Source organism: Hyaena hyaena, unplaced genomic scaffold, assembly GCF_003009895.1.
Source record: "Hyaena hyaena isolate Hyena2069 unplaced genomic scaffold, ASM300989v1 scaffold_413, whole genome shotgun sequence".
NCBI lineage: Eukaryota > Metazoa > Chordata > Mammalia > Carnivora > Hyaenidae > Hyaena > Hyaena hyaena.
The window spans coordinates 796,994-824,992 of record NW_024081047.1 but is presented as its reverse complement, the minus strand read 5'-3'; the positions used below and the strand labels follow the sequence as shown (position 1 = coordinate 824,992).

Genomic DNA, 27,999 nt, shown 5'->3' with positions numbered 1-27,999 from the left:
TTCCCTCAAATTAGCCCAGTCACTTTATACTGCTTTTATAAAAAGAATATATACTATATATGACAAATGAAATTCATGATGGAATAATAAGGAACTGTAGAAACTGAGGAGCCTTATATTTAGTATAGTTATTTTTATTCATCCAAAGAATGAGAATAATTATTCTGAACACTAGCATGTTAAACTAAGTATTCAGTTCATTTATATACCCTAGCTAGGCTGTTTGCCACACTTCATGGTCTTACTACTACGGAATTACTTGACTTGTAAGCACCTGATCCTCACACCACAGTGGCTAGTTACCTTTGCCCTGTGGTCTTGGGAGTCACAATTGCAAAAAGTGGATTTTCAGAGAATCTGAAATTTGGGAATAGCAGAAGAAAAAAGTACTTATCAAGTACATACTAAATTCCAGGACCTATTCTTAACATTGTATCAGTGAAGAATAACAGACAAAATACCAGTCCTTATGGACCTTCCATCAGGAGGGCAGGTTGTGTGTGTGTGGCAATACTGCCTTGACCTATACTAGAAACACATGTGTGCACTTAAACACGTGCATGCACACGCACGCACACACACACACACACACACACAGGCCAGCCAAAAACATTTCCCTGCATATCCAAATTTGCTTGCATCCCTTTCTCAAAAGAGATAGAGAGAGGGAGAGAAATACCTACAATATAACCAGTTAAGAGAACCATCTCAATTTACTAGGGACCCTTTTTCAAAAAATAATAATACTTATAGAAAGGTTTATGGATTTTCAGTTTTCAATACCACTTGAATCACTTTAATCAGATTGCTTTTCTTCTTCTTACAACTAATTGATATTACGTGCATTAAAGGTAGAAGTTTCTACTTCAGGGAAGAAAAGTAAATTAGGGTGACTACTTACTGGTGACAAAGACAACCTGGCTCTAATGCCTCAAAGGAAAGTATGGGAAAGGAGACACATTGAATGAAGGCTAAGATACCAGAAACAAATGGTGTCCTATAGAAATAGCTAGTGCTTTGCCTAGGAAAGAGGGAAATTTTTTTATCCGTTTTTTTTTTTCCTGTTTTCCTGACTCCTTGTTTCAAGGCCCCATGATTCAGACTTGTACTACTAATTCTGAGGATCCTCCTATTTCTCTTTTTCCAAGAGAACGTAAGTTCTGATCTAACCAGCTAAGCTTAATGAGCTAATAAACTTTTAGAATATAATCTATTTATAAACAATATACTGCCTGAACTATATGTAATTAAATAATAAGTTTCAGGCATTCATGTATTATAAGTTCTAATCCAATCATTGGAGGGCTTTCTAAGGAGCTCTTTATTAGCCTAATTGTATTTGTGTACTTGAAAATAATAAATGTATCTATATATGAATTCAGTTTCCTAATTCAGTAAGACCTATACCATCACCCTAATAAGGATGTGAGATAGGACTTTACTGAAAATTTAGCTTGACTGCTTTATATTTAAAAATACATATGTTTTCATAATTTCTTATTCTAAAACAATAGTTGTTTTTTTCTTTATAGTCTGTCCCTGAATTTAAATTTGAATTATTGTACTAGGGCTGAGATTCAGAAATCATGGATAATTCATACTGAAATATAGGTTTTATTTATTCAGCCTGTTGTGCATCCATGAATATAGTTTTTAGTGGAAATGATTGTATAATGATGCAATAGAAATTTTATTAGAAACATTTTCCCTTTTGTCCTTTATTCCTCAAGTATTTTTGTCCATGACAGCATAAATTTTTTAGCTATGCTTTTATTTCAGTGTCTAGTGGCTAAATTGTAAGTTATAATCTTATTAACAAGTTTCACTATGAAATGGACCATACAGGTGACCGAGGAACTATCTCAACATCTTCTAGACCAGTCTCTACATCAGGAAAATCAGAACTGTCCTCCAAACACAGCAGATCACTTAAACCTGATGGACGTATGAGCCGGATTACTGCTGATCAGAAGAAGCCAAGGAATACAGAAGGCTTATCAGCTAGTGAATCCCTTATGTTGAAATCTGATGCTGCAAAGTTGAGGTCAGACTCTCATAGCAGGTCCTTGTCTCCAAACCATAATACCTTGCAGACACTAAAATCTGATGGGAGGATGTCTTCTGGCTTTAGAGCTGAATCCCCAGGACCAGGTTCTCGGTCATCATCTCCTAAGCCAAAGACTCTCCCACCCAATAGGGCTAGCCCATCTGGTGCTAGTTCTCCACGCTCCTCCTCACCACATGATAAAAATCTACCTCAAAAAACCACTGCTCCTGTTAAGACTAAACTTGATCCTCCTCGGGAACGTTCCAAATCAGACTCTTACACACTTGACCCAGACACTCTACGCAAGAAGAAAATGCCCCTCACAGAACCATTAAGGGGACGATCAACATCACCAAAACCAAAACCAGTACCAAAGGATTCTAAAGATTCCCCAGGATCTGAAAATAGAGCCCCTTCTCCCCATGTGGTACAAGAAAACCTTCACAGTGAGGTGGTCGAAGTCTGCACTTCAAGTACTTTAAAAACAAATAGTCTAACAGATAGCACCTGTGATGAAGGTAGCGAATTTAAGAGTGTTGATGAAGGTTCAAATAAAGTTCATTTCAGCATAGGGAAGGCACCATTGAAGGATGAACAGGAAATGAGAGCATCCCCCAAAATAAGTCGAAAATGTGCTAACAGGCACACCAGGCCCAAAAAGGAAAAATCCAGCTTTCTCTTCAAAGGGGATGGGTCCAAACCTCTAGAGCCAGCCAAGCAAGCCATGTCTCCTTCTGTGGCCGAGTGTGCCAGAGCCGTCTTTGCCTCTTTCCTGTGGCATGAAGGCATAGTACACGATGCAATGGCATGTTCTTCTTTCTTAAAATTTAATCCTGAACTTTCCAAAGAACATGCTCCTATAAGAAATAGTTTAAACAGTCAACAGCCTACAGAAGAAAAGGAAACCAAATTAAAAAACAGACATTCATTGGAAATATCATCTGCACTGAATATGTTTAATATTGCACCTCATGGACCAGATATATCTAAAATGGGTAGTATCAACAAAAATAAGGTGTTGTCTATGCTTAAAGAACCACCTCTGCATGAAAAGTGTGAGGATGGGAAAACCGAAGCCACTTTCGAAATGTCTATGCACCACCCAATGAAGTCCAAATCTCCTCTTCCGTTAACTTTACAACATTTGGTGGCTTTCTGGGAAGACATCTCTTTGGCTACTATCAAAGCAGCATCCCAGAATATGATTTTTCCAAGTCCTGGCTCTTGTGCAGTCCTTAAAAAGAAAGAGTGTGAAAAAGAGAATAAGAAGGCCAAAAAAGACAAAAAGAAAAAAGAAAAAACAGAAGTCCGGCCCAGGGGTAATTTGTTTGGTGAGATGGCCCAGCTGGCAGTCGGAGGACCAGAGAAAGACACCATCTGTGAGCTGTGTGGAGAATCGCATCCATACCCAGTTACCTATCACATGCGACAGGCTCACCCAGGTAAGCAGTATTATTGAATATATATTATGCATACTCTGCGTAAAATAATGAACTCAGTCACTTCTAACTTGAACTGCTTTATAAATTATGTTAAAGTACAGAGAAACTTTAAAGTGCATTATCAATATCAGTTTTGAGGAAAATAGTTAAAGAAATTCTAGTAGTACAGTGGTAATTTAGTACAATTAAATTTTAATGTATCACATTCAGAAACACTTTATTTTTTAAATGCTTTATATTTGGGCACCTGGACAGTTCAGTTGATTAAGCACCCGACTTCGGCTCAGGTCATGTTCTCACAGTTCATGGGTTCAAGCCCTGCATCAGGCTCTGTGGTGAGGGCTAGCGCAGAGCCTGGAGCCTGTTTCAGATTCTGTCTCTCCCTCTCTCTCTGACCCTCCCCTGCTCACGCTATCTCTGTCTCTCTCTCTCAGAAATAAATAAAAACATTTAAAAAAATTTTTTTAAATAAATGCTTTATATGTTACCCAAAGGGTGTTATTAAAGTGTCTCACACAAAAGAAATAATGACATGTCCTTGTACATAGGAAATATCCCAGTATTCGATCTTCTTAAATTTTAGTATTTTTCTATTAAAAATTGCAAATTAAATTAAATTATACTGATTTCCTTGAGCATTTTCCTATAGAAATTATCTCAACTATTAAATCAGATGGTTTAATATCTGATGGTGGGGCATCTGGGTGGCTCAGTCAGCTGAGCGTCCGACTTTGGCTCAGGTCATGATCTCATGGTTCGTGGGTTTGAGCCCTGCGTCAGGCTCTGTGCTGACAGCTAACTCAGAGCCTGGAGCCTGTCTTCGGAGTCTGTCTCTCTCTCTCTCTCACCCTCCCCTGCTCATCCTCATTCTCTCTAAAATAAATGAAAACACTAAAAAAATTTTAAGAAAATAAAAACTAAAAAAATACATCAGAAGATTGTATTTTAGATAAAGGTAAGGATTTCTATAGCAATTGATGAGTAATACAAAATTCACCTATTAGGAGTTTGGTTAAACTTTTTTTCTTTCTATGTATTACACCTGAAATGTATTTTAAAATACAAGGTTCCTTAAAATACATCATTCTTAAAGAATATTTTATATCTATTTTGTCCAGTTTTTTGGCATATGTCAGGAAGCCTAAATGTACCCACATCTTAAATTTCTTTTCATCTACTGGTATAGAGTATCTCCAGTATTTTAGATATCATTTAATTGATCATTTTTGGCCAACCATGCTATTTTTCTGATGCAGTTAATAGCCTGAAAAAAAAAAAAAAGTCAGATACTTGCTTCAATATTTTGCTTACTTTGAGAAGGTGAATCTGTCATTCATGTGTAAGTGTCAAATTGTTACAGGAATTTAAAGTGTTAATTTTGCTCTTGTTTCAAGGTTGTGGCCGGTATGCTGGTGGACAAGGTTACAATAGCATTGGGCATTTTTGTGGAGGATGGGCTGGTAACTGTGGTGATGGTGGCATAGGAGGGAGCACTTGGTATCTAGTCTGTGATCGCTGCAGAGAAAAATACCTCCGTGAAAAACAGGCTGCTGCAAGGGAGAAGGTATTTTTTATTCGGTTCTGACAATACTCTTAATGATAAGAAAACCTTATAAAAATCCCTTTTAATCATCATACTATGCCAAGTAATTATGTAGTTGATATTAAAGATCAGCTCTTAAAATTGTAATGATTTAAAAATTTAACATTTGTACTAGGTTAGCTATTTTTAATTTCAAAAATAAATTATCATCTTGGGATAACCTGTGGCACATATGCCATATTCATAATTGCTTTCCAGGTAATTCTTTATTACTAATTATCTACTACTCTACACATATGCATAGCTTTTCCTTTTCACCTTTATGTCTATGAACTCTCCCTTTTCCTCTTCCTTTTCTACTCTTTATCGCCTCTTTTTCTTAATCCTTATGTATGCTGTAGGTCTCATGGAAGCTAGAAGCACACCCAACTAAAAATTTTGCAGAACACATATGCACACACACTATTTACTCTTTTTAATAAAATAATTACATTTAGATTTTACTAGTTAGGTTTTTTTGATTTCCCAAGGAAAGAAATTATTTGTGTTAGAAATAAAAGTTTCAGGCAGTTCAGGAAAAGCTTAAAGTAAATGTCATTTTTGGTAATAACTTATTATTTTAAAATAGTTGTATAAAGATTTAATGATTTTTATTAGAAACTCAAAATATTTAGGTTAAGAAATTGAAAATTTGAATATAAGTAGGAAGAGATCACAGCACATTTTTCTTTGCCAGGTCAAGCAGTCCCGGAGGAAGCCAATGCAAGTCAAGACCCCCCGTGCCCTACCCACCATGGAAGCTCACCAAGTGATTAAAGCGAATGCGCTGTTCCTGCTGTCTCTGAGCAGTGCCGCGGAGCCCAGCATTCTGTGTTACCATCCTGCAAAGCCGTTTCAGTCTCAGCTTCCCAGCGTGAAAGAGGGCATTTCTGAGGATCTTCCTGTTAAAATGCCTTGTCTCTACCTGCAGACATTAGCTAGGTAATGTAACTTGGTGGTGGTGATTGTTGTTTTCATCAATTGGGATTAATAGTCATTGTTGATTGATATCATGCTCTGAAAAAGAGACCACCAGGAATTTATTTTCAGAGTCTCTTGACCAGCATATGACTGGTAGGGTACACACTTTAAGGTAGTAAGTACTTAAAAAAAAAGGTATATTCTATATCAATTTGTATTGTTAATATAAAATATGTCTTAGAAACCAAGACTTTAGCTGTCTTTTACTTTTTGGTGAGCTGACTTCAGTCTGTTAACTAGCTGGGAATGTTAAAATGGAAAGAAACTATTTGCTATTGAAATTTTTCATTTTTAAATTATTCTGTTAGCATTTAAATGTTAGTTAGCCAGGTATCAGCTTTGATGTAGACCTTGAAGACCCTGATTTTCGTGTGCTCACACTCTTGGGGAAAGACAGACCTATGTATAAAGGAAGCATTTAAAATGTTTTGTGAGGAGCACTATAATAAATGTATGCAGAGGATGCTGTTAGAGTATAAAAGATGGAGAATACCTGAATCTTCCCAAGGAGATCTGGAAGGGTCTCCCAAAGGATCTGACACTGTAGCAGTCTTAAGAGATAAATAGAAATCCATCAAGTAGGTGATGGAGGACAGTGACTCCTCACAGAGTAAAGCACATGTGTGAAGACACACATGAAATAGCATTACACGTTTAAGGGATCAGAGGCTGGTTAATGAAATGCCGTAGAAGTAGTTACTTAAGACCAGGTAATATGGGGCTCTGTAGCCCTTACTAAGGTTGGATTTTATCCCATAGACAAGAAAAACAGGCAGGGAATATTAAACAGGGAAATATATGAACTCATTTGCAGTTAGAATATCACTGCTTCAAACATGGAAACTTCATGAAAGGCATAACTGAAGGTGGAGAGAAGCCTATTGTATACCATTTTCCTAGACTGGACTTGAGTTTGTGCGGCCTATACTTCCATCCATTATATACTGGCATTGTAAACAGCCTTTCATATGCCAGATTCAGGGTTTTTTTTCAATAACTGATGAATAAAGATTTCTACAGATTGCCTGCAGGAATGGTTTGCCAACGAACAGTTCCATTTTGGCAATATTGTCCTCTCTATAGCAGAATTATACTATTTTTTTTAATCTTTTACTTCCTATTTTAATAAAATGAATGGGAAACAAAATGAGAATTTGAGACTTGAGCTTCACTGAGACCACTTAGTAGACTAGGTTAACAACTCTCTGTTCCAGTTTGAAAAAGAAAGAATCAAATTGTAAAACATGTAAAAAAAAAAAAATGCCATTGTACCATATTTATGGATTTTGAACACCCACAACCCAACCCACCCATCAGTGAAATGTTTCTTGGGTCTAATCTTTCTCAAATTTGACTCTTACTTATGTTCTTACCAAAAAAGTGACTGACTGTATTTCAGTAGTCCGTGCAGGAAACATGAGCCTGAAGCAAAGGCAACGATGATGGAGTCAGCAGAGAGGAACCCTAGTATTCATAGGCATGAGTGACTGGTCACAGTTGAGCACTAGGCCTACCACAGCACCAAGGTAGTTTGGCCTAGGCGCGTGAATAGTTGGTGAGATCATTCATCAAAACACTAGAAGATGGAAAGTTCTCAACAGGAAAGAAAATGAGTTCAATTTTGGATTTGATCTGTTTGTGGCACCTGGAATATTTATGTATGAAATTGTCTGACTTTTATTTCTCCTACTTATATCTATGATATTTTAATACTTTACCCTTATAGAATTACATGTGCTACTTTTCCTTTATGAAAGAGATTAAAAACGAAAAATATCTATGGTGCCATCATACTTGAAGTTATTGGGTTTGATTTAATGCAGGCATCATCACGAAAACTTTGTGGGCTATCAAGATGACAACCTATTCCAGGATGAAATGAGATATCTTCGTTCAACATCTGTACCTGCCCCATATATATCCGTAACCCCTGATGCAAGTCCTAATGTATTTGAAGAGCCAGAGAGCAATATGAAATCTATGCCACCAAGGTATTTCACTTCTCTCCTCTCTGTTGAATAGCCAGTGTTTGGTGATGGGAGAAAGACTGAACTAGAAAACAACGCTTTAGAAGTTCTTTTGTATATCTGTCCATCTCAAGAAAGACATTAAGTCAGCTCTACTAACTATTAGAGCAGTAAGAAAAAGCATATATACATGAATGAGGCATAGTCCTTGACAGCAGAGGCAGACTAGGTGGAAAGAAAAGATCAACTAAATGAAGTAAAAGGTTCCATTATATGATATTATATCATTTAAAGCTGTGGTAAATCGGACTAGAGAAAGGTCACTTTGAGGCAGTGCTTTTAGAAGGTTTCATGCGAGATGTAGCACCAAAAATAAATCTTGAACTTACTGGATTAATGCATACAGTATTCTCCCCCTCACTTAGCTATGGTAACAACAGTGTAAAGACCCTCATGAAAACTGACTGGAAGCATCTAAATAGAATGCAGAGGGAATTCGGGTACCACCGCAACTTTTTGGAGGAGGGAACCGCATGATAAAAATGCAAAGACAGTCTCATAGTGCCAGTTAAGAAGTTCATAAATTTAGTCAAAGATTTCCACTAACTGTGAAGTTGGATTATGTTGGCAATGATTATGAGGAAAGATGATGGATAAAAGAAATGTTTTATAGGAAAAATCAGTGTGGCTTGTTGGCTAACTGACAAAGGTTAAGTTTCAGATAGCATCAAGATATCAGTCATGAGAAACTGCAAACACATTTTTATTGGAAAGGAAGACATTTTCTTTATATGCAACTGTGTTAATTCTATATGGTTATGATTATAAACTAATATAGTAGATATTTTAATACACACGATAGAACTTCTATATCCAATCTATTGGATAATCTACTGTGTGGATTATTCATCAGAGTTTTTTTGAACTGCTTTTGAAATTTCCCCCAAAGAGTACACTATAACCTTTTTTATCTTTAAAGGTAATGAAGTATCTCTAAAGGAGATCAATTTTTTTAAAGAGTTAGAAACCATTTGAGACTAGTATAATAAATGTGATTCATTGGGTTATTATTACCCTTTAGGATCAAAATCAAGTGGCGTAAACTTGTAGGTAAAGACAATGAAATGAAGGTTCCATGTATCTTAGACTATCAGAGAATATTTTATGTATCATAGAATATCATAGTCAAGATAAATTCCTCTAGCAGAGAAGCCCCTAATATCATTATTAGGGTCACAGAAGAAAGTAGAAATCTAGGGAATCCTATTTCCCAGAGCTCCATGATGAAGTAAAGCAACAATCCAAGGTGCCAGGGAGTGCTGCACAGAAATGGGATACACACAACTCAGCTGAATGGTTCTTGGTAGAGAAGATTTGATAAAACTTCAAGTTATCTCTGGGAGAGAAAAAAAAAACAAAACAGGTATCAAATAGTGTGGAAAAGGAAGTCTAGGGAAATCCATTGATATTTTGTCAGAACAAACAAAAGACCTAGACAGATCTGCCCACTTTAAAATATTACCAAAAGGAAAATAGATGGCATGTAATGAAAGTCAGATAAAGAACCCAATCTGAAAGGAAACCCTTTCAAGGAAACAACATTTCTGCAAGTACTCTGTAGTCCTGAAAAATGTGATAATGATATAAATTTAATGAAACAATAGGAGAATGAGATAAAAAGCAGAATGAATAAAAAGGAGATATCACAGAGCTAAGAGGACAGACTGAAGACTAAATCAACACCATTATAAGACTAAATTTAAAAAGTTTAGAATAGTAAATTGAATGATGAACATAAAGGAGAAGTTTGAGATAATTACAGTGAGTGAAGAGTAAAAGTACAAAGATATTCTAGCAGTTAGAATGAAGATAACAGGTATGGAAATAGGCCAATCCAACTGGTATCTTTAAAGTAGAAAAACAACCAATAAAATTGAAAATGTATCTAAAGCTATAATGTAAGAAAAAAATTCCCAAAATCATAAAGTATTGAATTCTCGACTAAAAGGAAATTTTTATAGCAGGTAACTATAAGAAATAGCTTAGATCCAAAAACAAAAAAATAGCTTAAGTTATTGAAATTCCAAGAAAAGAGCCATAAGAAGTTTTCAAGTAACTGAGCACAGAAAAAGAAGTCATCTTGTAAAAGAGAAAGTTAGACTGAATTTGGACTCCTGTATAACAACTTCGAATGGCGGGGTACCTGGGTGGCTCAGTCAGTTAAGCGTCTGACTCTTAATTACAGCTGGTCATGATCTCACCATTTGTGGGTTCAAACCACGTTGGGCTCTGCATTGACAGCACCTGCTTGGTATTCTCCCTCTCCCTCTCCCTCTCCCTCTGTTCCTCCTTGCTCATGCACTCTCTGTCTCTCTCAAATAAATAAACTTAAAAATGAAAAAAAGTCATCTTGCAAAAGGAAAAATTAGACTGAATTCAGACTTCTGTATAACAACTTTGAATGAAAAAAAGTGAAATAATGTCTGTTTCTTCAAAAGAAAGACAATACTACCTTAGAAGTTTTACCCAATCAATCAGACAAACTGAAATATAAAAGATTTTGGGAATCTTAGAACTAAATTGTGGATTAATCAAAGGAGTCAAATGCATGTTATAAAAAGCATGTTTAAAAGACTATATACTGGGGCGCCTGGGTGGCTCACTTGGTTAAGGGGCTGACTTCAGCTCAGGTCATGGTTCATGGGTTTGAGCCCTGTGTTAGGCTCTGTGCTGACAGCTAGCTAAGAGCCTGGAGCCTGTTTCAGATTCTGTATCTCCCTCTCTCTCTCTGACCCTCCCTTGCTCATGCTGTCTCTGTCTCTCTCTCTCAGAAATAAATAAAAAACATTTAAAAATTTTTTTAAATAAATAAAAAAAAAGACTATATACACATAAGGATAATTTTCATAAACTCTTAAACAGAAGAAACTGTGATTCAAGTGTTTATATTCAGCCAGGTTGAGACATTTTAAGCATATAGTAATTGAGGAATACGGCATTTTTGAGCTATTCTTTAAGAAAGTCTTGACAAAGTCAAGCTGGTACTAAAAATAATGAATAATGACTCCATGAAATCAGTAGTTCTCAGTGAGGGGTAAGGGGGTGGTGTTGCCTCCCAGGTGACATCTGAACATCTTTGCTTGTCATAAGTCATCTTGTTCAACAGGCATCCTAGTGTGTAGAAGTCATGAATGTTGTAAACATCCTAGAGTACACAAGACAGCCCTCCACAGTGAGGATTATCTGATGCAAAGTAGCCATGGTTGTTAGTGATCATCTTTGCTTCCTTTTGGTTTTCTTGTGTTGCTTGAATTTTTTTTTTTTTTACAAACATGATCATTTTTATAAGAACGAGTCATTTTTTTAGGTTCTATATCAATTTTTTTTTTCCAATTTGTGGGATAAACTTCCTCTGAAAGCATGACAGATGTCTTGAATCTTATAGTAACACCATTTAGAAAGTGAATTGAAATGAACATATCCCTTTTCTCTGGTCATTCTGGGACCCGGTGGCCCAAGCTGACATCCAGGCATATTTACCCCCATAGGTTATATACAGTATTTATATCCTGTTCAAGTGAGAATGTACATACACTTAGAGAGGTGGTGTGTGAAGAAAACAATCCAGGAGTTAGCTGCTTCCTAGAAAATGTATAAGCTTTACTGACAGACATAGGCATTCAAACCTAGCTTGAATGACAGAAAAGAAATGCAGAACTCCCAGGAAGCACAAATGTTCCTATTTGGAAAGAAGTAAGAGAAGAAGGAATACATTAAGAAAAATAACTTGTAAATTGTCTTAGAAAGTAAAGGAAAGTACTTCTCTTTTTTTATGAAATGCCCCAGTAAAGGAAACTATTTAACCATATTAATAACTCTTCAAAAATGTTTTAATGCTGCTGTAAATAGAAAAATTGTTAGTTTACTTAAATCTGAGTGAAAATCCTTGAATTCTTATAGAACGTCAGTATAATATAGCTCTATGCCAAAAGTCAGTTTGTTACCTCTCGTTGCACTTAGTATGCCATGTTGTAGAAAAGGCTTTGGGCACCACTTCCCAAGAATGAAAAACCTAATAGAGCACTCAAGTACAGAGAGAACATTGAACTCTTTCACTTTCCATTTTATTAGGTTTCTGTATGTACAGATCCATTTTCTTTCCATTCAGTGCTCTTACAACTATATCTCCCTGGTTTTCCTGAATATCATGACAGATAACTTCTACCACAGTGCTTTTGATTCTGATTTAGAGCATTTAATGTCTTTTCTTTTTCATGTAAAAATGCAAAGTAGATTTAAGAAAACCAAAACTTTTAAGATGCAGTTCTGAAATCAATCAAAATGTTAATACTTTTGGAAAGATCAAATTGTGATTTCAAGAGAAATTTTCTTTCTTTATTTTTTTTTTTTTACAAATAGTTTATTGTCAAATTAGTTTCCACATAACACTCAGTGCTTATCCCCACAAGTGTCCTCCTCCATGCCCATCCCCCCCTCCCCCCCACATCCATCAGTCCTCAGTTTTTGTCAGCATTTCCGCCCTTCTTCTCCCCCTTGTTCCTCCGTCAAGTTCCTCCTAATCCTCCTATACGTGCAAACATAGGATATTTGTCCTTCTCTGCCTGACTTATTTCGCTCAGCATAACACCCTCAAGGTCCATCCATGTTGCTACACATGGCCAGATTTCATTGTTTCTCATTGCCATGTAGTATACCATGGTATAGATAAACCACATCTTCTTGATCCATTCATCTGTTGATGGACACTTAGGCTCTTTCCATGTTTTAGCTATTGTGGAGAGTGCTGCTATGAACATTGGGGTCCATGTGCTCCTATGCCTCAGCATTTCTGTATCCCTTGGGTAAATTCCTAGCAGTGCTATTGCTGGGTCCTAGGGGAGTTCTACTGTTAGTTTCCTGAGGAACCTCCACACTGTTTTCCAGAGGGGCTGTACCAGTTTACATTCCCACCAACAGTGTAGGAGGGTGCCCGTTTCTCCACATCCTCGCCAGCATCTAGAGTTCTCTGATTTGCTCATTTTAGCCACTCTGACTGGCGTGAGGTGGTATCTCAGTGTGGTTTTGATTTGTATTTCCCTGATGAGGAGGGATGCTGAGCATCGTTTCATGTGTCTGTTGGCCATCTGGATGTCCTCTTTGGAGAAGTGTCTGTTCATGTCTTCTGCCCATTTCTTCACTGGGTTGTTTGTTTTTCAGGCGTGTAGTTTGGTGAGTTCCTTATAGATTCTGGATATTAACCCTTTATCTGATATGCCATTTGCAACTATCTTTTCCCATTCCGTTGGTTGCCTATTAATTTTCTGGGTTGTTTCCTTGGCTGTGCAGAAGCTTTTAATCTTGATGAGGTCCCAACAGTTTATTTTTGCTCTCAAGAGAAATTTTCAAGTTGGCTTTGAATTTGTGTTTTTCCAACATGATATTTCCACATGAGATACAGGTTCATATATTTGACTACACTGTCATAAATTGAATATAGTTTCACTTTTTCTCCTGTTTTCATGTGTTATCATGTTCTGTCTGCAGTTTGGAAACTAGTCCCATAACCGATACTGATCTTGCAAAGAGAACCGTCTTCCAAAGATCATACTCAGTTGTTGCTTCTGAATATGATAAACAACACTCCATTTTACCTGCACGAGTTAAAGCCATTCCTAGAAGAAGAGTTAACAGTGGAGACACTGGTAAGTATAAAGATAAAAAGGAAGATTGAGTGGTCCACATGATTTTATTTATAGATATTTTTTAACATCTAGTTTTTGAAAGGAAATGGATTAATTTTTTTAAGTTTATTTATGTATTTGGAGAGAGAGCACATGCGAGTGCGTGAGAAAGGGAACAGAGAAGGAGAGACAGAATCCCAAGCAGGCTCCATGCTGCCAGTGCAGAGCCTGATGCAGTGCTCAAACTCACACACCAAACAGTGAGATCATGACCTGAGCCAAGATCAAGAGTCAAGATCAGATTTAACTGAGTGAGCCACCCAGGCGCCCCAGAAATGGATTAATTTTAAATTGTGATTGACATTTCTTTACTGTGACACAGCTATAAATGTGCCTCTCTAAGTTTTGCATTTCATTTGGAAAACACACCTAGAGAGCATCCAGTGATTATTCAAGAATAAATTGACCTTTAAAATCTTACTTGTTAGGTGTATAAGCCAAATGTTGCTACCATGAGGTCTTCTACTAAGCTTCAGTGAACTAGTAGTTCCAGTGACTTACACTTTCACACTTATATTCTCACTCCTAATAGAAGCTTACATATAACCCTTGCAGCTAGTTCCTCTCTGAATAGATAATTTGGGGATATAAGTAGCTCTTAATAGTAAAAAAGTTAGGTAATCTGGACTAGTTGGTATCAACAGCCCCAAATTAGGGCTGCTTGATTCTGTGTCAAGAAAAAGGAAACCCAAGAGAAAAGGATAACATGGTGATGATCTGTCAGGTAGCCCATTTCACTAAAATGAAGGTCTGGTCTAATACTTATAGACAGATGATTCTGTATTTTCTATATATTCCGTTTAGGGGGAAAATACATCACTTAGCTTTTAGAGCATTTTAGAAAGCATGGACTTTAGATTCAGCCCTTGACTTAAAATTTAGCTCCACAATTTAATAGCTGTATGATTTTAGGAAAGTAAGATATTTAATCTTTTTCAGCCTCAGTAAAATTTGAGGTTATGATTTCTGTCATATGCAGCTTCAAAGATTCTATAATGAATTAGCTAGATACTATTATCTTGAATATTACTGTAAATATGTTAATTGCATGTATTGCCTATGGAAGTTAATTTTTCTTTTTTTCCAATAAATAGAAGTTGGTTCTTCCCTCTTGAGACATCCATCTCCTGAGCTTTCCCGGCTAATCTCAGCCCACAGCTCTCTTTCCAAAGGAGAACGAAATTTCCAGTGGCCAGTTTTGGCTTTTGTTATACAACATCATGATCTAGAAGGTCTTGAAATAGCAATGAAACAGGCCCTAAGGAAATCTGCTTGCCGTGTTTTTGCTATGGAGGTATGAATACATTAATGGGGTTATTGATTCCTTGATCATAACAAATCATTTGAGGATTCTATTTAGTGATGTTACTTTTCTATCCAACAGAAATTTCCAAAAATTAAGAGACATTAGTCAATCAAAAATATCAAATGTTCACATCAAAATTAAACTCTTAAGTTTATGAATATAAATGAATTTAGAGATCCAGAATTAAGCACTCTCAAGAAATTTGTTTTTGTACTGCCTTATTACTTGAAACCCATTAGTGTCTTTTTAAAAAAACTTTTTGTAATGAGGATGTCATTTCAGTTAGAAGAATCATGAAAAAGGGACGAAAAGTAGGGCTTTTGAGTTATAAATTTAACAATAATTTTCCTGAGTCTGTTTCTCTGGAAATTATAGGATCACTAGATGTCGTATTTTTAGATATAGTAAATCTTTCTTCTTTGTCATGAGCATTATAACAAAGAATCTGCCACTTGATTGATAGGAATAATATAAATATATTTAAGTTAATAATAGCTTGTGTAGAGCTTGAGAAACCAGCTGTTTATCCTAAGTACAAGCTGGGGGAAAATGTGCTTCATCAAATTAATATGAATATGAAAGTTTGAAATAAAAAGAGGTTAGAAAAAATTTTTCTGTATTACATTTTATAGATATTGTTTTCCCTATTATGTTTTTTTTTTTTAAATGTTTTATTTATTTGTAGGAGAGAGAGAGAGAGACAGCGTGAGCAGGGGAGGGTCAGAGAAAGAGGGAGTCACAGACTGAAACAGGCTCCAGGCTCCGAGCTGGCAGTCAGCACAGAGCCCGACGCGGGGCTCGAACCCACGAACCGTGAGATCATGACCTAAGCGAAAGTCGAAAGTCGGACGCTTAACCGACTAAGCCACCCAGGCGCCCCTTCCCTATTATGTTTTTAATTAAGACCAAACTTATTGACTATTTCAAGTCCAGTGTGTTTTCAGTGAAATGAAGGTCAGATGTTTTTAGTATCTTTCCTTGAAACACTTAGTGGAGGTACTTTGTTTCTGAGTAAGGAGAGTCCTGCAGTTTTTACTTGCATGTTTTCTTTTTATCTTTGACTTATTTAACCATCATTTATTCAGGCTTTCAACTGGCTTCTGTGTAACGTCATCCAGACGACTTCTCTGCATGATATTCTATGGCATTTTGTGGCATCATTGACTCCTGCTCCAGTGGAACCAGAGGAAGAAGAGGATGAGGAAAATAAAACAAACAAAGAAAATGCAGAACAAGTAAGTGAACTTTTGGGTTTTTTTTCATTTGTCCATATTTTTATATAAGAGTAGGACCACCTTCAGATCATATAATAATATGCATGAGTTCATGCACAGATTATATAAGCTAAAGGCAAGAATAAAATTTCAGTGCTTTTGAGCAACATCGTCACTGTACTTAGTGACTGATTTCTCACTAAATACTATTGTCATGAAGCAATGAACTGAAAGATACATACTGTTATAGTGCTGTATAAGACAGATAAACAGGGCAACATTATTATGTAGAATATCTGCCTACTTCACAACGTTGCTGTAAGTTGGCAGAGAGTGAAAATCATACTCTGTAGGGACATGAAAGTTGGTAAAGCTCTTTTAACATCAGAAACAAAAAAGCTTTAAGATGAAATTATTAATAGGGATGAAAAAGGTTTCTACAAAAACAGTTTTCTAAACATATATTTATGTTTAGAATATAATATACCCTTAAAAATATTAAGTAAAAATTGACAGAACTGCAAGGAAAAGGAGAAAAAAACATCCACAATTACAGTGTGAGATTGTGTCACACCTTTAACAACTAAATATTCCTGCATAACAAACCACCCTAAAACTCAGTGAATGAAAACAGTTTCCTGTTGGCTGACAACCCTATGGGTCAGCAGTTTGGGTGAGGCTCAGTTCCTGCCTACACGTATAGAGTCACCACACTAGGAGATTTGTGAGCACACTAGAATTGATACAGTTACAGGATTCATTTGGTGATTTTATTTATGAGTGACTGCATCACTTTTTCCCTAAAAGATAATACAAAAATAATTAATGTGAATGTGTGTTTTGGGGATGCTTTGGTTTTGGTTTTATTGTTTACATTTCTGGTACATGACTGTCTTTAAAGTATACATAACACTTTTAAGTATACATAATATTTTTTGTGGGGAAAAGCTCCTTCCAGCATACAGACTAATCAACTTGCTTTCAATTTCTGTCTTAGGAGAAAGACACGAGAGTATGCGAACATCCCCTCTCAGATATAGTGATTGCAGGGGAAGCCGCTCACCCTTTACCACATACATTTCACCGCTTACTTCAAACTATCTCTGATCTTATGATGTCTCTGCCCAGTGGCAGTTCATTACAGCAAATGGCCCTAAGGTAATTTTATATCTCAGTATTCTAGGAAGAGATTTTACATAGTATTCAAAGCTCGAAATGCCCAAAAGACCTTTGTAAATTCTAGGGTTTGAAGAATCTCTACATTAGGTGAGTAGTGCTTCCCTCATTACTGTCTTACTGTAGAATTTCCTCCTTGGCTCACACCTGTTTGCCCCTCTGTAAAATGAGGATAATACACTTCTTAGTGCTCTGAATTATCCCAGTCTGTAACAGTTTTCCTTACTTTTTCCCCTCTTCTACCCCAAGTAGCTTGTCTCAGTGCTACCCAAGAGTAGAAATCTTAAATGTTACAAAAGGGAGGGGGAGAAAGAAATCTCAGAAACAGAAATCAGAATAGGGTTTTGAACTGAAGAGAATTTTAAGAAAAATGAAACCTTTGTTACATGCAATGGTGCCTAAAACTACCTTGAGGAACATCGCCTACTTTTAAGTCTGAGCCTGCTGAGATCTTAACATTACTTCTACATAGTGAAACTTGTCATCAGATCTTCACACTGGGCCACACATATAAATAAGTGCTCCTCTGGTTTTTATAAACTGTAGGTTGTTGGAGTGAATTTTGGCTACCCACATCCCTAAAGACAGGTGGAGGAGAGATTGTGTTTCCTCCTCACAAGATTTTTGAAGTACAGGATGTGTTATATATCAGAGTATATGTACTCTGCTTAATTAGTATAGAATTGTAAGACTAATAAATTTGAGAGACTGTTTTGGTGTCTATAAGATTGATTTATTACCTTTTTAGCTTCTGCAGCCTTGATCTTCATGTATACAACTTTTCTATACGTACAGTGAGTGAACTTTCCTTAGATCTTACCGTGTTCCAAAGAAATTACCTTGATTTCTCACAAAAAGGCAGTGATACTATTCCCTGATTTTTTTCATTTCTGGTTTTTACCTAGAACATTAAGATTTTTTAAAATCATGAGGCGCCTGGGTGGCTCAGTTGGTTAAGCGTCCAACTTTGGCTCAGGTCATGATCTCACGGTTCGTAGGTTCGAGCCCCGTGTCGGGCTCTGTGCTGACAGCTAGCTCAGAGCCAGGAGCCTGTTTCAGATTCTGTGTCTCCTTCTCTCTCTGACCCTCTCCTGCTCATGCTGTCTCTCTGTCTCTCTCTCTCTCTTTCAGAAATAAATAAAATATTTTTAAAAATTTTTGTTTTAAGATTTTTAAAAATCTTAACTACAGAGTGCTTTCCCAGGAATCCCTTAGGAATTGTTTAATACATTGCTTATATATTTTTAGGTGCTGGAGTCTGAAATTCAAGCAATCTGATCACCAGTTCCTCCATCAGAGTAATGTCTTTCATCACATTAACAATATTCTCTCAAAATCAGATGATGGAGACAGTGAAGAAAGTTTTAGCATCAGTATCCAGTCTGGCTTTGAAGCGATGAGTCAGGTCAGTCATTGAAAGTTAGCTTCTATTATCCTGTTAATATTCAACAATGTATAGAAGGGGAAACTGAAAGTCACTCATAAACAATTTGATTCATTCATTTCTTACCTCACCTCTTTTGTTTTATTATTGTGAAAGATTCCCATTTCAGTGTTGTAATAATGTATGTTTGTTTCTGGTAGGAATTGTGCATAGTAATGTGCTTAAAGGACTTAACCAGCATTGTTGACATAAAAACTTCAAGCCGACCTGCCATGATTGGCAGTTTGACAGATGGTTCTACGGAAACCTTTTGGGAGTCAGGAGATGAGGATAAAAACAAAACTAAGAACATCACCATCAACTGTGTAAAAGGAATCAATGCCCGTTATGTATCTGTCCATGTGGACAATTCCCGCGATCTAGGGGTAAGAAAGGAAACTTAATTTGTGGATCATTAGTTCTTTTCAGACCTTCAGTGACCATGCCCTATCTTTCTAAGTTTAGCAAAAAAAAATTTTCTTGTGGAATTTCACCAACCAAACAGCATTTTTATATTTCCCAAGTAAATCTTACTTCTAAAAACAGATTAATAGGACTGGGGGGGGCACTATGGTATACCAGTTCTAAAATGAGGTGTGATTACAAATACATCCTGGCTACAGCTAACCGGAATAAATGTCTGCTGTGAAATTGCCTAACCCCATGCGCTTGTTTAAGCTATTCTCTTGGCCTGGAAGTCCTTCCCTTAAACTCTGCCTATCACATTCTCCCAATATCTCAAAAGACCAGCAGAGAAATCCTCTGTCAGTAACTCTTCTATAAAAATTACCCTTTCATTTCTCTAGGTTCTGATTTCTATTACTCTGATGCCACTGAATACACTTTTGGCTTATCATGTAATTAGCTCATGTAATGAGCTTTCTAAGCCTCACCCTTAGCTGTCTTGGTGATGCTGGTGGAGTTTCTAGACTAACCTAAATTATCATAATTTATATTCTCCCTAGCACTAGCCTGTTCACCTGTTTCAATAGAATTAAGTACTCCTTTACAAAAGGCACCAAACAATGGAAAAAGCATTCTACTTACTTCAGTGTTAAGAACCAAGAAGAAGACACCAACTGCCAAATTTGCATGCTTCTCTCCCCATTCCTGGAGAAGGTCACTCCTTAGAATTTTTTCCCTCAGAATGGATGTGGCTTGATTCGGAGCCTGCTTCAAATTCTGTATCTCCCTCTCTCTCTGCCCCTCCCCTGCTCATGCTCTGTCTCTCTCTTTCTCTAAAAAATAAACGTTAAAGAAATTCTTTAAGTAAAAATTTATAAAAATTAAAAAAAAAAAAGAATGTGTGTGGCTTGCTAGCAGATAATGATATTAATGAATCCCCTCTGACCATTGCCAAGCTGCTCCCATCCCATTTGTGCATTTCCTTTCCCAGGAAGAGCGAGAGTGGTGGGGTTGGGGCTTGGGTAACCTCGATAGAAGGCCAACCCGAGAAGCCCCATCCGCAGTCAGAGCACCCCTCAGCATCCATAGCCACCCCCAGCTCCTGTCCATGTGTGCAGCTGCGGTGCTTCCCTGGTGGGGAGTAAGAACAAGGGCTTAGCGAAAAGGTTGTAAGCATATCTCCTCCTCTTCAGAGCCAAGAGTTTCGACTGGTACAACTACTTTATCTTACTAGAAAGTCAAGTGTAACAAATCAAACCATTTTTCTAGCTAGAACTTACTGTTCAGTACAAAATTAACTTTGACTCATGGTATATTTTAAGCCAGAACACACTCTCCCTCAGAACAATGCTTCCAATCAGTTTGACATCTTTCAGGGAGATAATCACAGCAGTATTCGTTTTTGAAAAGCCCCAGTAGATAAGCTGACATCTGCTTTCCTTTTGAGTTCTGTGCATCCTTGAGGCTTCCATACCTGTATATCCCCAGCCTGCCCACCACCAGTGCCTTATACGTGGCAGTTGTTTGAACTGCATCGACCTAGAGTACTTAAAGTATGCAGTGCTCCAAAGAATTAATGTGTTCATCTATTTCTTGATGTGCTTTGCATTAAGTTTATTCAACCTTAAGGTCTCTGGCTCTAGTACCAGCATGATCTTTTCGGTACTTAATGATACTGAACTTCTGTTTGACATTTATTTTGTTTGTTAATGCTCCTTCCCTAGTGCGGCAGGGATCTCGAGAGGACAAAGCCCATTATTCTCCTATATCCTTCTCCAAGACTGTAAGGTGGTCTTGGTACATTGTGATTCTCAGGAGTAGTTGTTAGTTAAGTCACCTGCCTTCCTTGCTTTTGCCTCCAGAAGCTGGAGACAAGAATGACAAGTAGAGTTTTTGGAAGGCCTCATGATAGAGATAGAATTTAAATCTTCAGACTTTAGATAGAAAGAGGGAATGCCGGCCTTTTCTTTCAGACCCCATGGAGACTGAAGGTAGAATTTTGAGAACAAGACAAGACTGGAGTTGTAAGAATGTGGCTGGTTGGGCAGGTGGAGTGAGATCAGTTAGAAAGAATCCATGACAGGGGCGCCTGGGTGGCTTAGTCAGTTAAGCGTCCGACTTTCGCTTAGGTCATCATGATCTCGCAGTTCGTGGGTTCGAGCCCCGCGTCGGGCTCTGTGCTGACTGCCAGCTCAGAGCCTGGAGCCTGTTTCAGTCTGTGACTCCCTCTCTCTCTGACCCTCCCCTGCTCACTCTGTCTCTCTCTCTCTCTCCTACAAATAAATAAAACATTAAAAAAAATTTTTTTTTTAAAAGAAAGAATCCATGACAGACATGCAGAAGAGTTGATGTGATATCAGTAGGCTGTAAGATATCATTGTAAATTCAGGAGCAATAGTATGGAATAATAATTGTGCATTGTCTATTTTAGAATAAAGTTACCTCAATGACCTTCTTAACTGGCAAAGCAGTAGAAGATTTGTGCAGAATAAAGCAGGTAATCAAAATTTTGTCATTAAATGGTACCTAGGGAGAAATTCTTCTCAGCCTCCTCTATTAAATTCTAATTTAGGCATGCTACCAAAGTATTCTAGGAAATCATCTATTTACAAAACCCTAAACTGGCAATAGTCCAGATATAGGAACATTTACAACCATCCCTGTGCTAATATCCAGGAGTGCCCTAAATGCTCTCCTGTCACTATCAGTTATACTATACCTACAGTCCTCCACTCTGCCTCCTGCTCCCTTACAAAGAAAGATTCAGGCAGGGCACCTTAAAATGCATCATAAATCCCATTCACAATTAGCACTTACACTTCAGGTTAAAATGTAGATTTTGTCCTCTAGTCTGAAAATCTGTCACTTACAACAGTGTGACTAAATCCATGCTGCAAGTCAATTTACCAATGAACTCTAGAAACGAGTTAGGTTGTATGTGGGCATTCTGTATAAGCTCCCCTGTGTTAGTGAAACTTTATCAAAGCTCTTATCCCATAAATGTTAACTATTTGTTTTGCTTTTCAAATCACATTGAAAGAATAAATTGAAATTTTGGATTAAACAAATAATAAATTTTGTTTAAAAGTCTAAAGAATTTGGGGCAATCTGTTCAGTGAGACAGTATTTATGCTTAATGATTTTTCTAGGAAGTTGGCATTATTTAAAATAATATAAATTTATATGTCTGTATATATAATGTAGAAGTCCCACGTTGTTTCTCTTAGACATTGAATGCCATGAGAACAGTTTTCATTTTATCAAATGATTAGTGTCAAAAAACCATTTCATAGTGCCTTGAAATTTAATCCTTGAAAAGTTACATTCTCAGTGAAATAAGGAATCACAAATATGCAGTTACATATCATATAATTTGTCTTCAAAAGTAGAGCATATTAAGTAACTCCATATCAAAAATGCTTATCTGTCTTTAAAAAAATGCTTATCTTTAAATAGTTGTTTAATGTGAAGATGCACAAAATAGGATTTCATGCTTATCTGTATTTCTCCTCACAGTCAGATTAGGGGAAGGACAGTCACATAAATTGTTTTAATGATTTTACTTAATATAACTTGTGCATGGAAAATAGTCAGACCTATATTTTAATTCTCAACTCTATCTCTTACTGAGAATCCTTCAACCTGGGTTAACCTCATTTCATCTGTATAATAGCTACTGTAGTATTACTTATTCTCACAAGGTTTAAGTAAGATAGTCAGTGCGAAATAATGCAGTAGATCTTAGTCTCTGTACAAGTCTTTGTTATTTGAGCTTGCAGTTATTAGCGCTAAGTCTAGGACCTTGATCAGAGAGTGATAGGACTGTATCAAGTTTCTATCCCTTTTCCATTTGCTAGGTTGATCTGGATTCCAGGCACATTGGTTGGGTAACAAGTGAACTTCCAGGAGGGGATAATCACATCATCAAGATTGAATTAAAGGGGCCAGAAAACACACTGAGAGTTCGACAAGTAAAAGTCCTGGGCTGGAAGGATGGTGAAAGCACAAAAATTGCTGGCCAGATTTCAGCCAGTGTGGCCCAGCAAAGAAACTGTGAAGCTGAGACTCTGCGAGTGTTCAGACTTATTACGTCTCAAGTGAGTGTCCTTACTCCGGATTCAAGCATATGATACACTGAAATCATATCTTAGGCGTACTAATACCAAAGGGCAACAGAATACTTTGTAAAGCTTGTTAGAGATGGCTGGCAAACATGTGACCCATTTTTCTCTTCTCCTAGCCCTAAACCCCTGTGTTTCACTTTGCATTCATTAATTCTTAAAAGTAGTAGCCTGTAGCAAGAACGGTAATATTATAAAACCTACAGAATTAGCTCATGCAACCTTTAGCTTTCACATTAGTAATTACTGCCATTGATTCATTCTCACATTCTTGTCTTTATCAGGTTTTTGGAAAGCTCATCTCTGGAGATGCTGAACCTACACCAGAGCAAGAGGAAAAAGCACTATTGTCATCACCTGAAGGAGAGGAAAAAGTATACAATGTATTTATTTGTATTCTAAAAATACTTCCCTTTTTCATTTTCTTACTTTTCTTACATGAAATAATCCATCTATTGCTATGGATTTTAAGGGATATGTGACATTAATTTATATGAAGTTAATATTTTTTACTTTAATTAGAAGATGAAGAAACTATCAAAAGAAATCACCTATTTATATATGATCTAACTAGTATTGTGAGTAACAGCAAAACTTGCTCTATACCTTGGGCTGTAGTATTCAAATGTTAGGATTTGTAAAATTAACTTAGTCATTTATTGCACTGTGTACCATTAATTATCTGCTCTTTCCTCCATTTCCTCCATTTAATCTGTTCTTCACAGTCCAGTTAAAAAATATAGTCTTCTCCAGGAATCTTCTTTATGATTTCTCCCAAACAATATTCAGTTTTCCTTCTGCTAAACTTCATACTAATTTCTAGGAGTCTCTTGATTTCCTTTATATGTTGATTTGCACAACACCATAGCTTCTTAAAGACCAGTTACCATATCTGATTTGTCTTTGTGTCCATGGCATAAACACACGTGCATTCAGTACATTTTTACTGGAAGAACGTGTTCTTTATATTGTTCTTGAAATTTCCTTTTTTTTTTTTATGCTTATTTATTTATTCTGAGAGAGAAAGAGCATGTGTGTGCAAGTGAGCCAGGACACAGGCAGAGAGGGAGAGGGAGAATCCCAAGCAGGCTCCATGCTGTCAACAAAGAGCCCAACGCAGGGCTCAGTCCCACGAACCATGAGCTCATGACCCAAGCCGAAATCAAGAGTCAGACACTTAGCTGACTGAGCACCCAGGCGCTCCTTGAAATTTTTTAAAAAACGCAGTTGCCTTTACTTATTTGGTCTGCCTAAAGCACTCTACCCAAGAGGAAAACCTTGTCTATTTTCTTTTCTTTTTATTTTTTTTTAATATTTTTTATTTATTTCTAGGAGAGAGAGAGAGACAGCGTGAGCAGGGGAGGGTCAGAGAGAGAGGGAATCACAGACTGAAACAGGCTCCAGGCTCTGAGCCGGCAGTCAGCACAGAGCCCGACGTGGGGCTCGAACCCACGAACCGCGAGATCATGACCTAAGCGAAAGTCGGACGCTTAACCGACTAAGCCACCCAGGCGCCCCAAACCTCGTCTATTTTCAAAAAGACAAGTCAACCCTGACTGGTCTCGACATTCTTATATCTTTAGATGTTACAGAAAATCACCTTTTTTTTTTAATGTTTATTTTTGAGAGATGGAGTGCCGGGGGGGAGGGGCAGAGAGAGAGGGAGACACAGAATCCCAAGCAGGCTCCAGGCTCTGAGCTGTCAGCACAGAGCCCAGTGCAGGGCTGGAACCCATGAAATATCAGATCATGACCTGAGTGGAAATCAGACGCTTAACCAACTGAGCCACCCAGGCACCCCATCTGTTTTTTTCTTAATGACTTAGGGTCTTTGTATCTTATCTAAAACTTAATGTCACAAATATTTTCTTCTAGAAACATTAGAGTTTTAATTCTTTTGTTTATAGCTATGTACCTTTTAAGTTAATTTTTCTCAAGTCTTATGAGGTCGGAGACAAGGGTTGAGTTTTATTTATTTTTGCATGTAGATACCCAGTTGTTCCACCACCATTTGTTGAAAAGTCTGTCCTTTATCAACAATAAATTCACCATAAACATGTAGGTCTATTTCTATTCTCTCTACTCTGTTCCATTGATCTATATATTCTTACACCAACCTCAGACTGTCTTGATTACTGCAGCTCATAGAAAATCATGAAATCAGATTCCAGCCTGCTTCTTTTAGTTATTTTGGCTATTCTTGCTCCTTTATATATTTCCATATAAAGCTTAGAACCAACTTGTCAATTCTTTCCCCTTCCAAAAAAACAAAAACAAAAAACTAATCTGGAATATTATTGGAATTGTACCAAATTGTTAGGTCAGTTTGGGGAGAATGGACATCTTAGTAATACTGAGTCTTCCTATCCATGAACATGATATATATTTCCATTCATCTAGATCTTTAATTTTGTCAGCAGTGTTTTGTCAGCAGTATACAGGTCTTGTACACGTCTTATTAAATTGATCCCAGGGTGCATGAGTGGCTCAGTCGGTTAAGCATCCAACTTCAGCTCAGGTCACGATCGCACTGTTCGTGAGTTCGAGCCCCAGTGGGCTCTGTGCTGACAGCCAGCTCAGAGCCTGGAGCCTGCTTCAGATTCTGTATCTCCTTCTCTCTCTGACCCTCCCCCGCTCATGCTGTCTCCATCTCTCTCTCAAAAATAAATAAAATATTTAAAAAAAATTTTTTTAATTAAAATAAATTGATCCCTAAGGGCACGTGCATGGCTCAGTCACTTAAGCGTCCGACTCTTGGTTTCAGCACAAGTCATGATCTCGTGGTTTTATGAGTTCAAGCCCCGAGTCAGGCTCTGCACTGGCAGCATGGAGCCTGCTTGGGATTCTCTCTCTCCTTTTCTCTCTCTGCCCCTCCCCCAGTCACGCTGTCTCTGTCTCTCCCAAAATAAATTAACTTTAAAAAATTTTTAATAAATAAATTGATCCCTAATAACTATAATAATTCCTAAATAATAATTGTTTTTGATGCCACTGTAAATGGTATTTTTATTTCACTTTCCAGTTCATTTTTAGTATATAAAAATATAACTCACTTTTATGTTTTAAACTTCTATGATCTTCTTAAATTCACTTGTTAGTTCTAGAAGCTTTTTTGTAGGTATTTGGGATTTTCTTCATAGATAATCATATTGTTTGTGAAGAAGTTGGTTTTACTTCCTTTCCTTTTTTTTTTTTTTTTAATGTTTTATTTATTTCTAGGAGAGAGAGAGACAGCGTGAGCAGGGGAGGGTCAGAGAGAGAGGGAGTCACATTTTTTTNATATTTATAAATGTGCTCCTAACCAAGTAACTCAGACAAGCCCCAAACTAGAAATAAATAGGAGGTTCATATGGGCAAGTGTATTTTGGAGTGTTGATGCAATGGAACATATCCATCAATGAGAAGGAGTTAACTTTGACTACAACGGAACAATATGGATAGACTTGTTTTGCTCCAGAGAAACCACATATAAGTGATCATACATTTAAAATACCATTTGTTTTGAATTTTATTTTATTTTATTATTTTCTTTTTTTTTTTTTTTTTAATGTTTTATTTATTTCTAGGAGAGAGAGAGACAGCGTGAGCAGGGGAGGGTCAGAGAGAGAGGGAGTCACATTTTTTTAATATTTATTTATTTTTGAAAGAGAGAGAGAGAGAGAGAAAAAGAATGTGAACAGGGGAAGGGCAAGAGAGAGGGACACACAGAATCCAAAGCAGGCTCCAGGCCCTGAGCTGTCAGCACAGAGCCCGACATGGGGCTCAAACCCACGAACCATGAGATCATAACCTGAGCCGAAGTCGGACGAGCTTAACTGACTGAGCCACCCAGGTGCCCCTACTACTTCCTTTCCAACCTATATGCCTTAAATTCCTTTTCTTGTGTTAGTGTAATGACTAAGCCTTTCAGTACCATGTTGAATAAAAGTGGTGAGATCAGACATCTTTGCCTTTTCTGGATCTTATTAGGAGGGATTCAGTCTTTCACCATTAAGTGTGATGTTAACCAGATTTTTTGCTCTGAGAATTTTTATCAGAATGAATATTCTTATATATTTTTCTTTTTTCATTTTCTTGTATTCATTAAAGCTAATTGGTATATTCATATGTATGTTAGTGGTTATGTAATATTAGCTTAAACTTAGTTTATTTTTCTTTAATAAGAACGAAGAGATTAACTAGGGGAGTGATAACTTAAAGGTACAGGGTTTCTTTTCAGGGTGATGAAAATGCTCTAAAATTAACTGTGGTGATGGTTGCACATAAGCTATTGAATTGTACATTTTAAATGAGCGATAGTAAAGTATGTTAACTATATCTCAAGCCGATTTTAAAAAAACTAATTATGAAAAGAAGTTTAAAAATAAGGAGATAAAGTAACTATCTAAAAGGAATTCATTTGTTAATGTATAATGTAGGTAGTGTTTCAAGTAGCAAAAGAATTATTCTACCAGTGTACCTTTTGTAATGGATACAGGGCTATCTTCTATTTCTTCTTTCCATCTGTTTGCTTTGTTTTTGATTTGACCGTTTTTGATTTTGGTCTTTGTTGCTTTTGTTTCTTTTTCCAAAGACTTGATATCTTTCTTTTCTC

General features: G+C 36.9%; 1 protein-coding gene across 1 annotated transcript in view; it reads left to right on the top strand.

Moving 5' to 3' along the window:
• Nucleotides 1-27,999, top strand: part of MYCBP2 (MYC binding protein 2) — a 280,386-nt gene that overhangs the window by 227,454 nt on the left and 24,933 nt on the right. Inside the window, exons 56-68 of the mRNA XM_039252458.1 lie at nucleotides 1,846-3,489; nucleotides 4,884-5,053; nucleotides 5,769-6,013; nucleotides 7,876-8,043; nucleotides 13,564-13,721; nucleotides 14,855-15,054; nucleotides 16,152-16,301; nucleotides 17,278-17,438; nucleotides 18,705-18,861; nucleotides 19,041-19,265; nucleotides 21,716-21,781; nucleotides 23,142-23,381; nucleotides 23,690-23,788. Of these exons, the coding sequence (XP_039108389.1) occupies nucleotides 1,846-3,489; nucleotides 4,884-5,053; nucleotides 5,769-6,013; nucleotides 7,876-8,043; nucleotides 13,564-13,721; nucleotides 14,855-15,054; nucleotides 16,152-16,301; nucleotides 17,278-17,438; nucleotides 18,705-18,861; nucleotides 19,041-19,265; nucleotides 21,716-21,781; nucleotides 23,142-23,381; nucleotides 23,690-23,788 (3,683 nt within the window). The remainder of the gene's footprint in view (nucleotides 1-1,845; nucleotides 3,490-4,883; nucleotides 5,054-5,768; nucleotides 6,014-7,875; nucleotides 8,044-13,563; nucleotides 13,722-14,854; nucleotides 15,055-16,151; nucleotides 16,302-17,277; nucleotides 17,439-18,704; nucleotides 18,862-19,040; nucleotides 19,266-21,715; nucleotides 21,782-23,141; nucleotides 23,382-23,689; nucleotides 23,789-27,999) is intronic.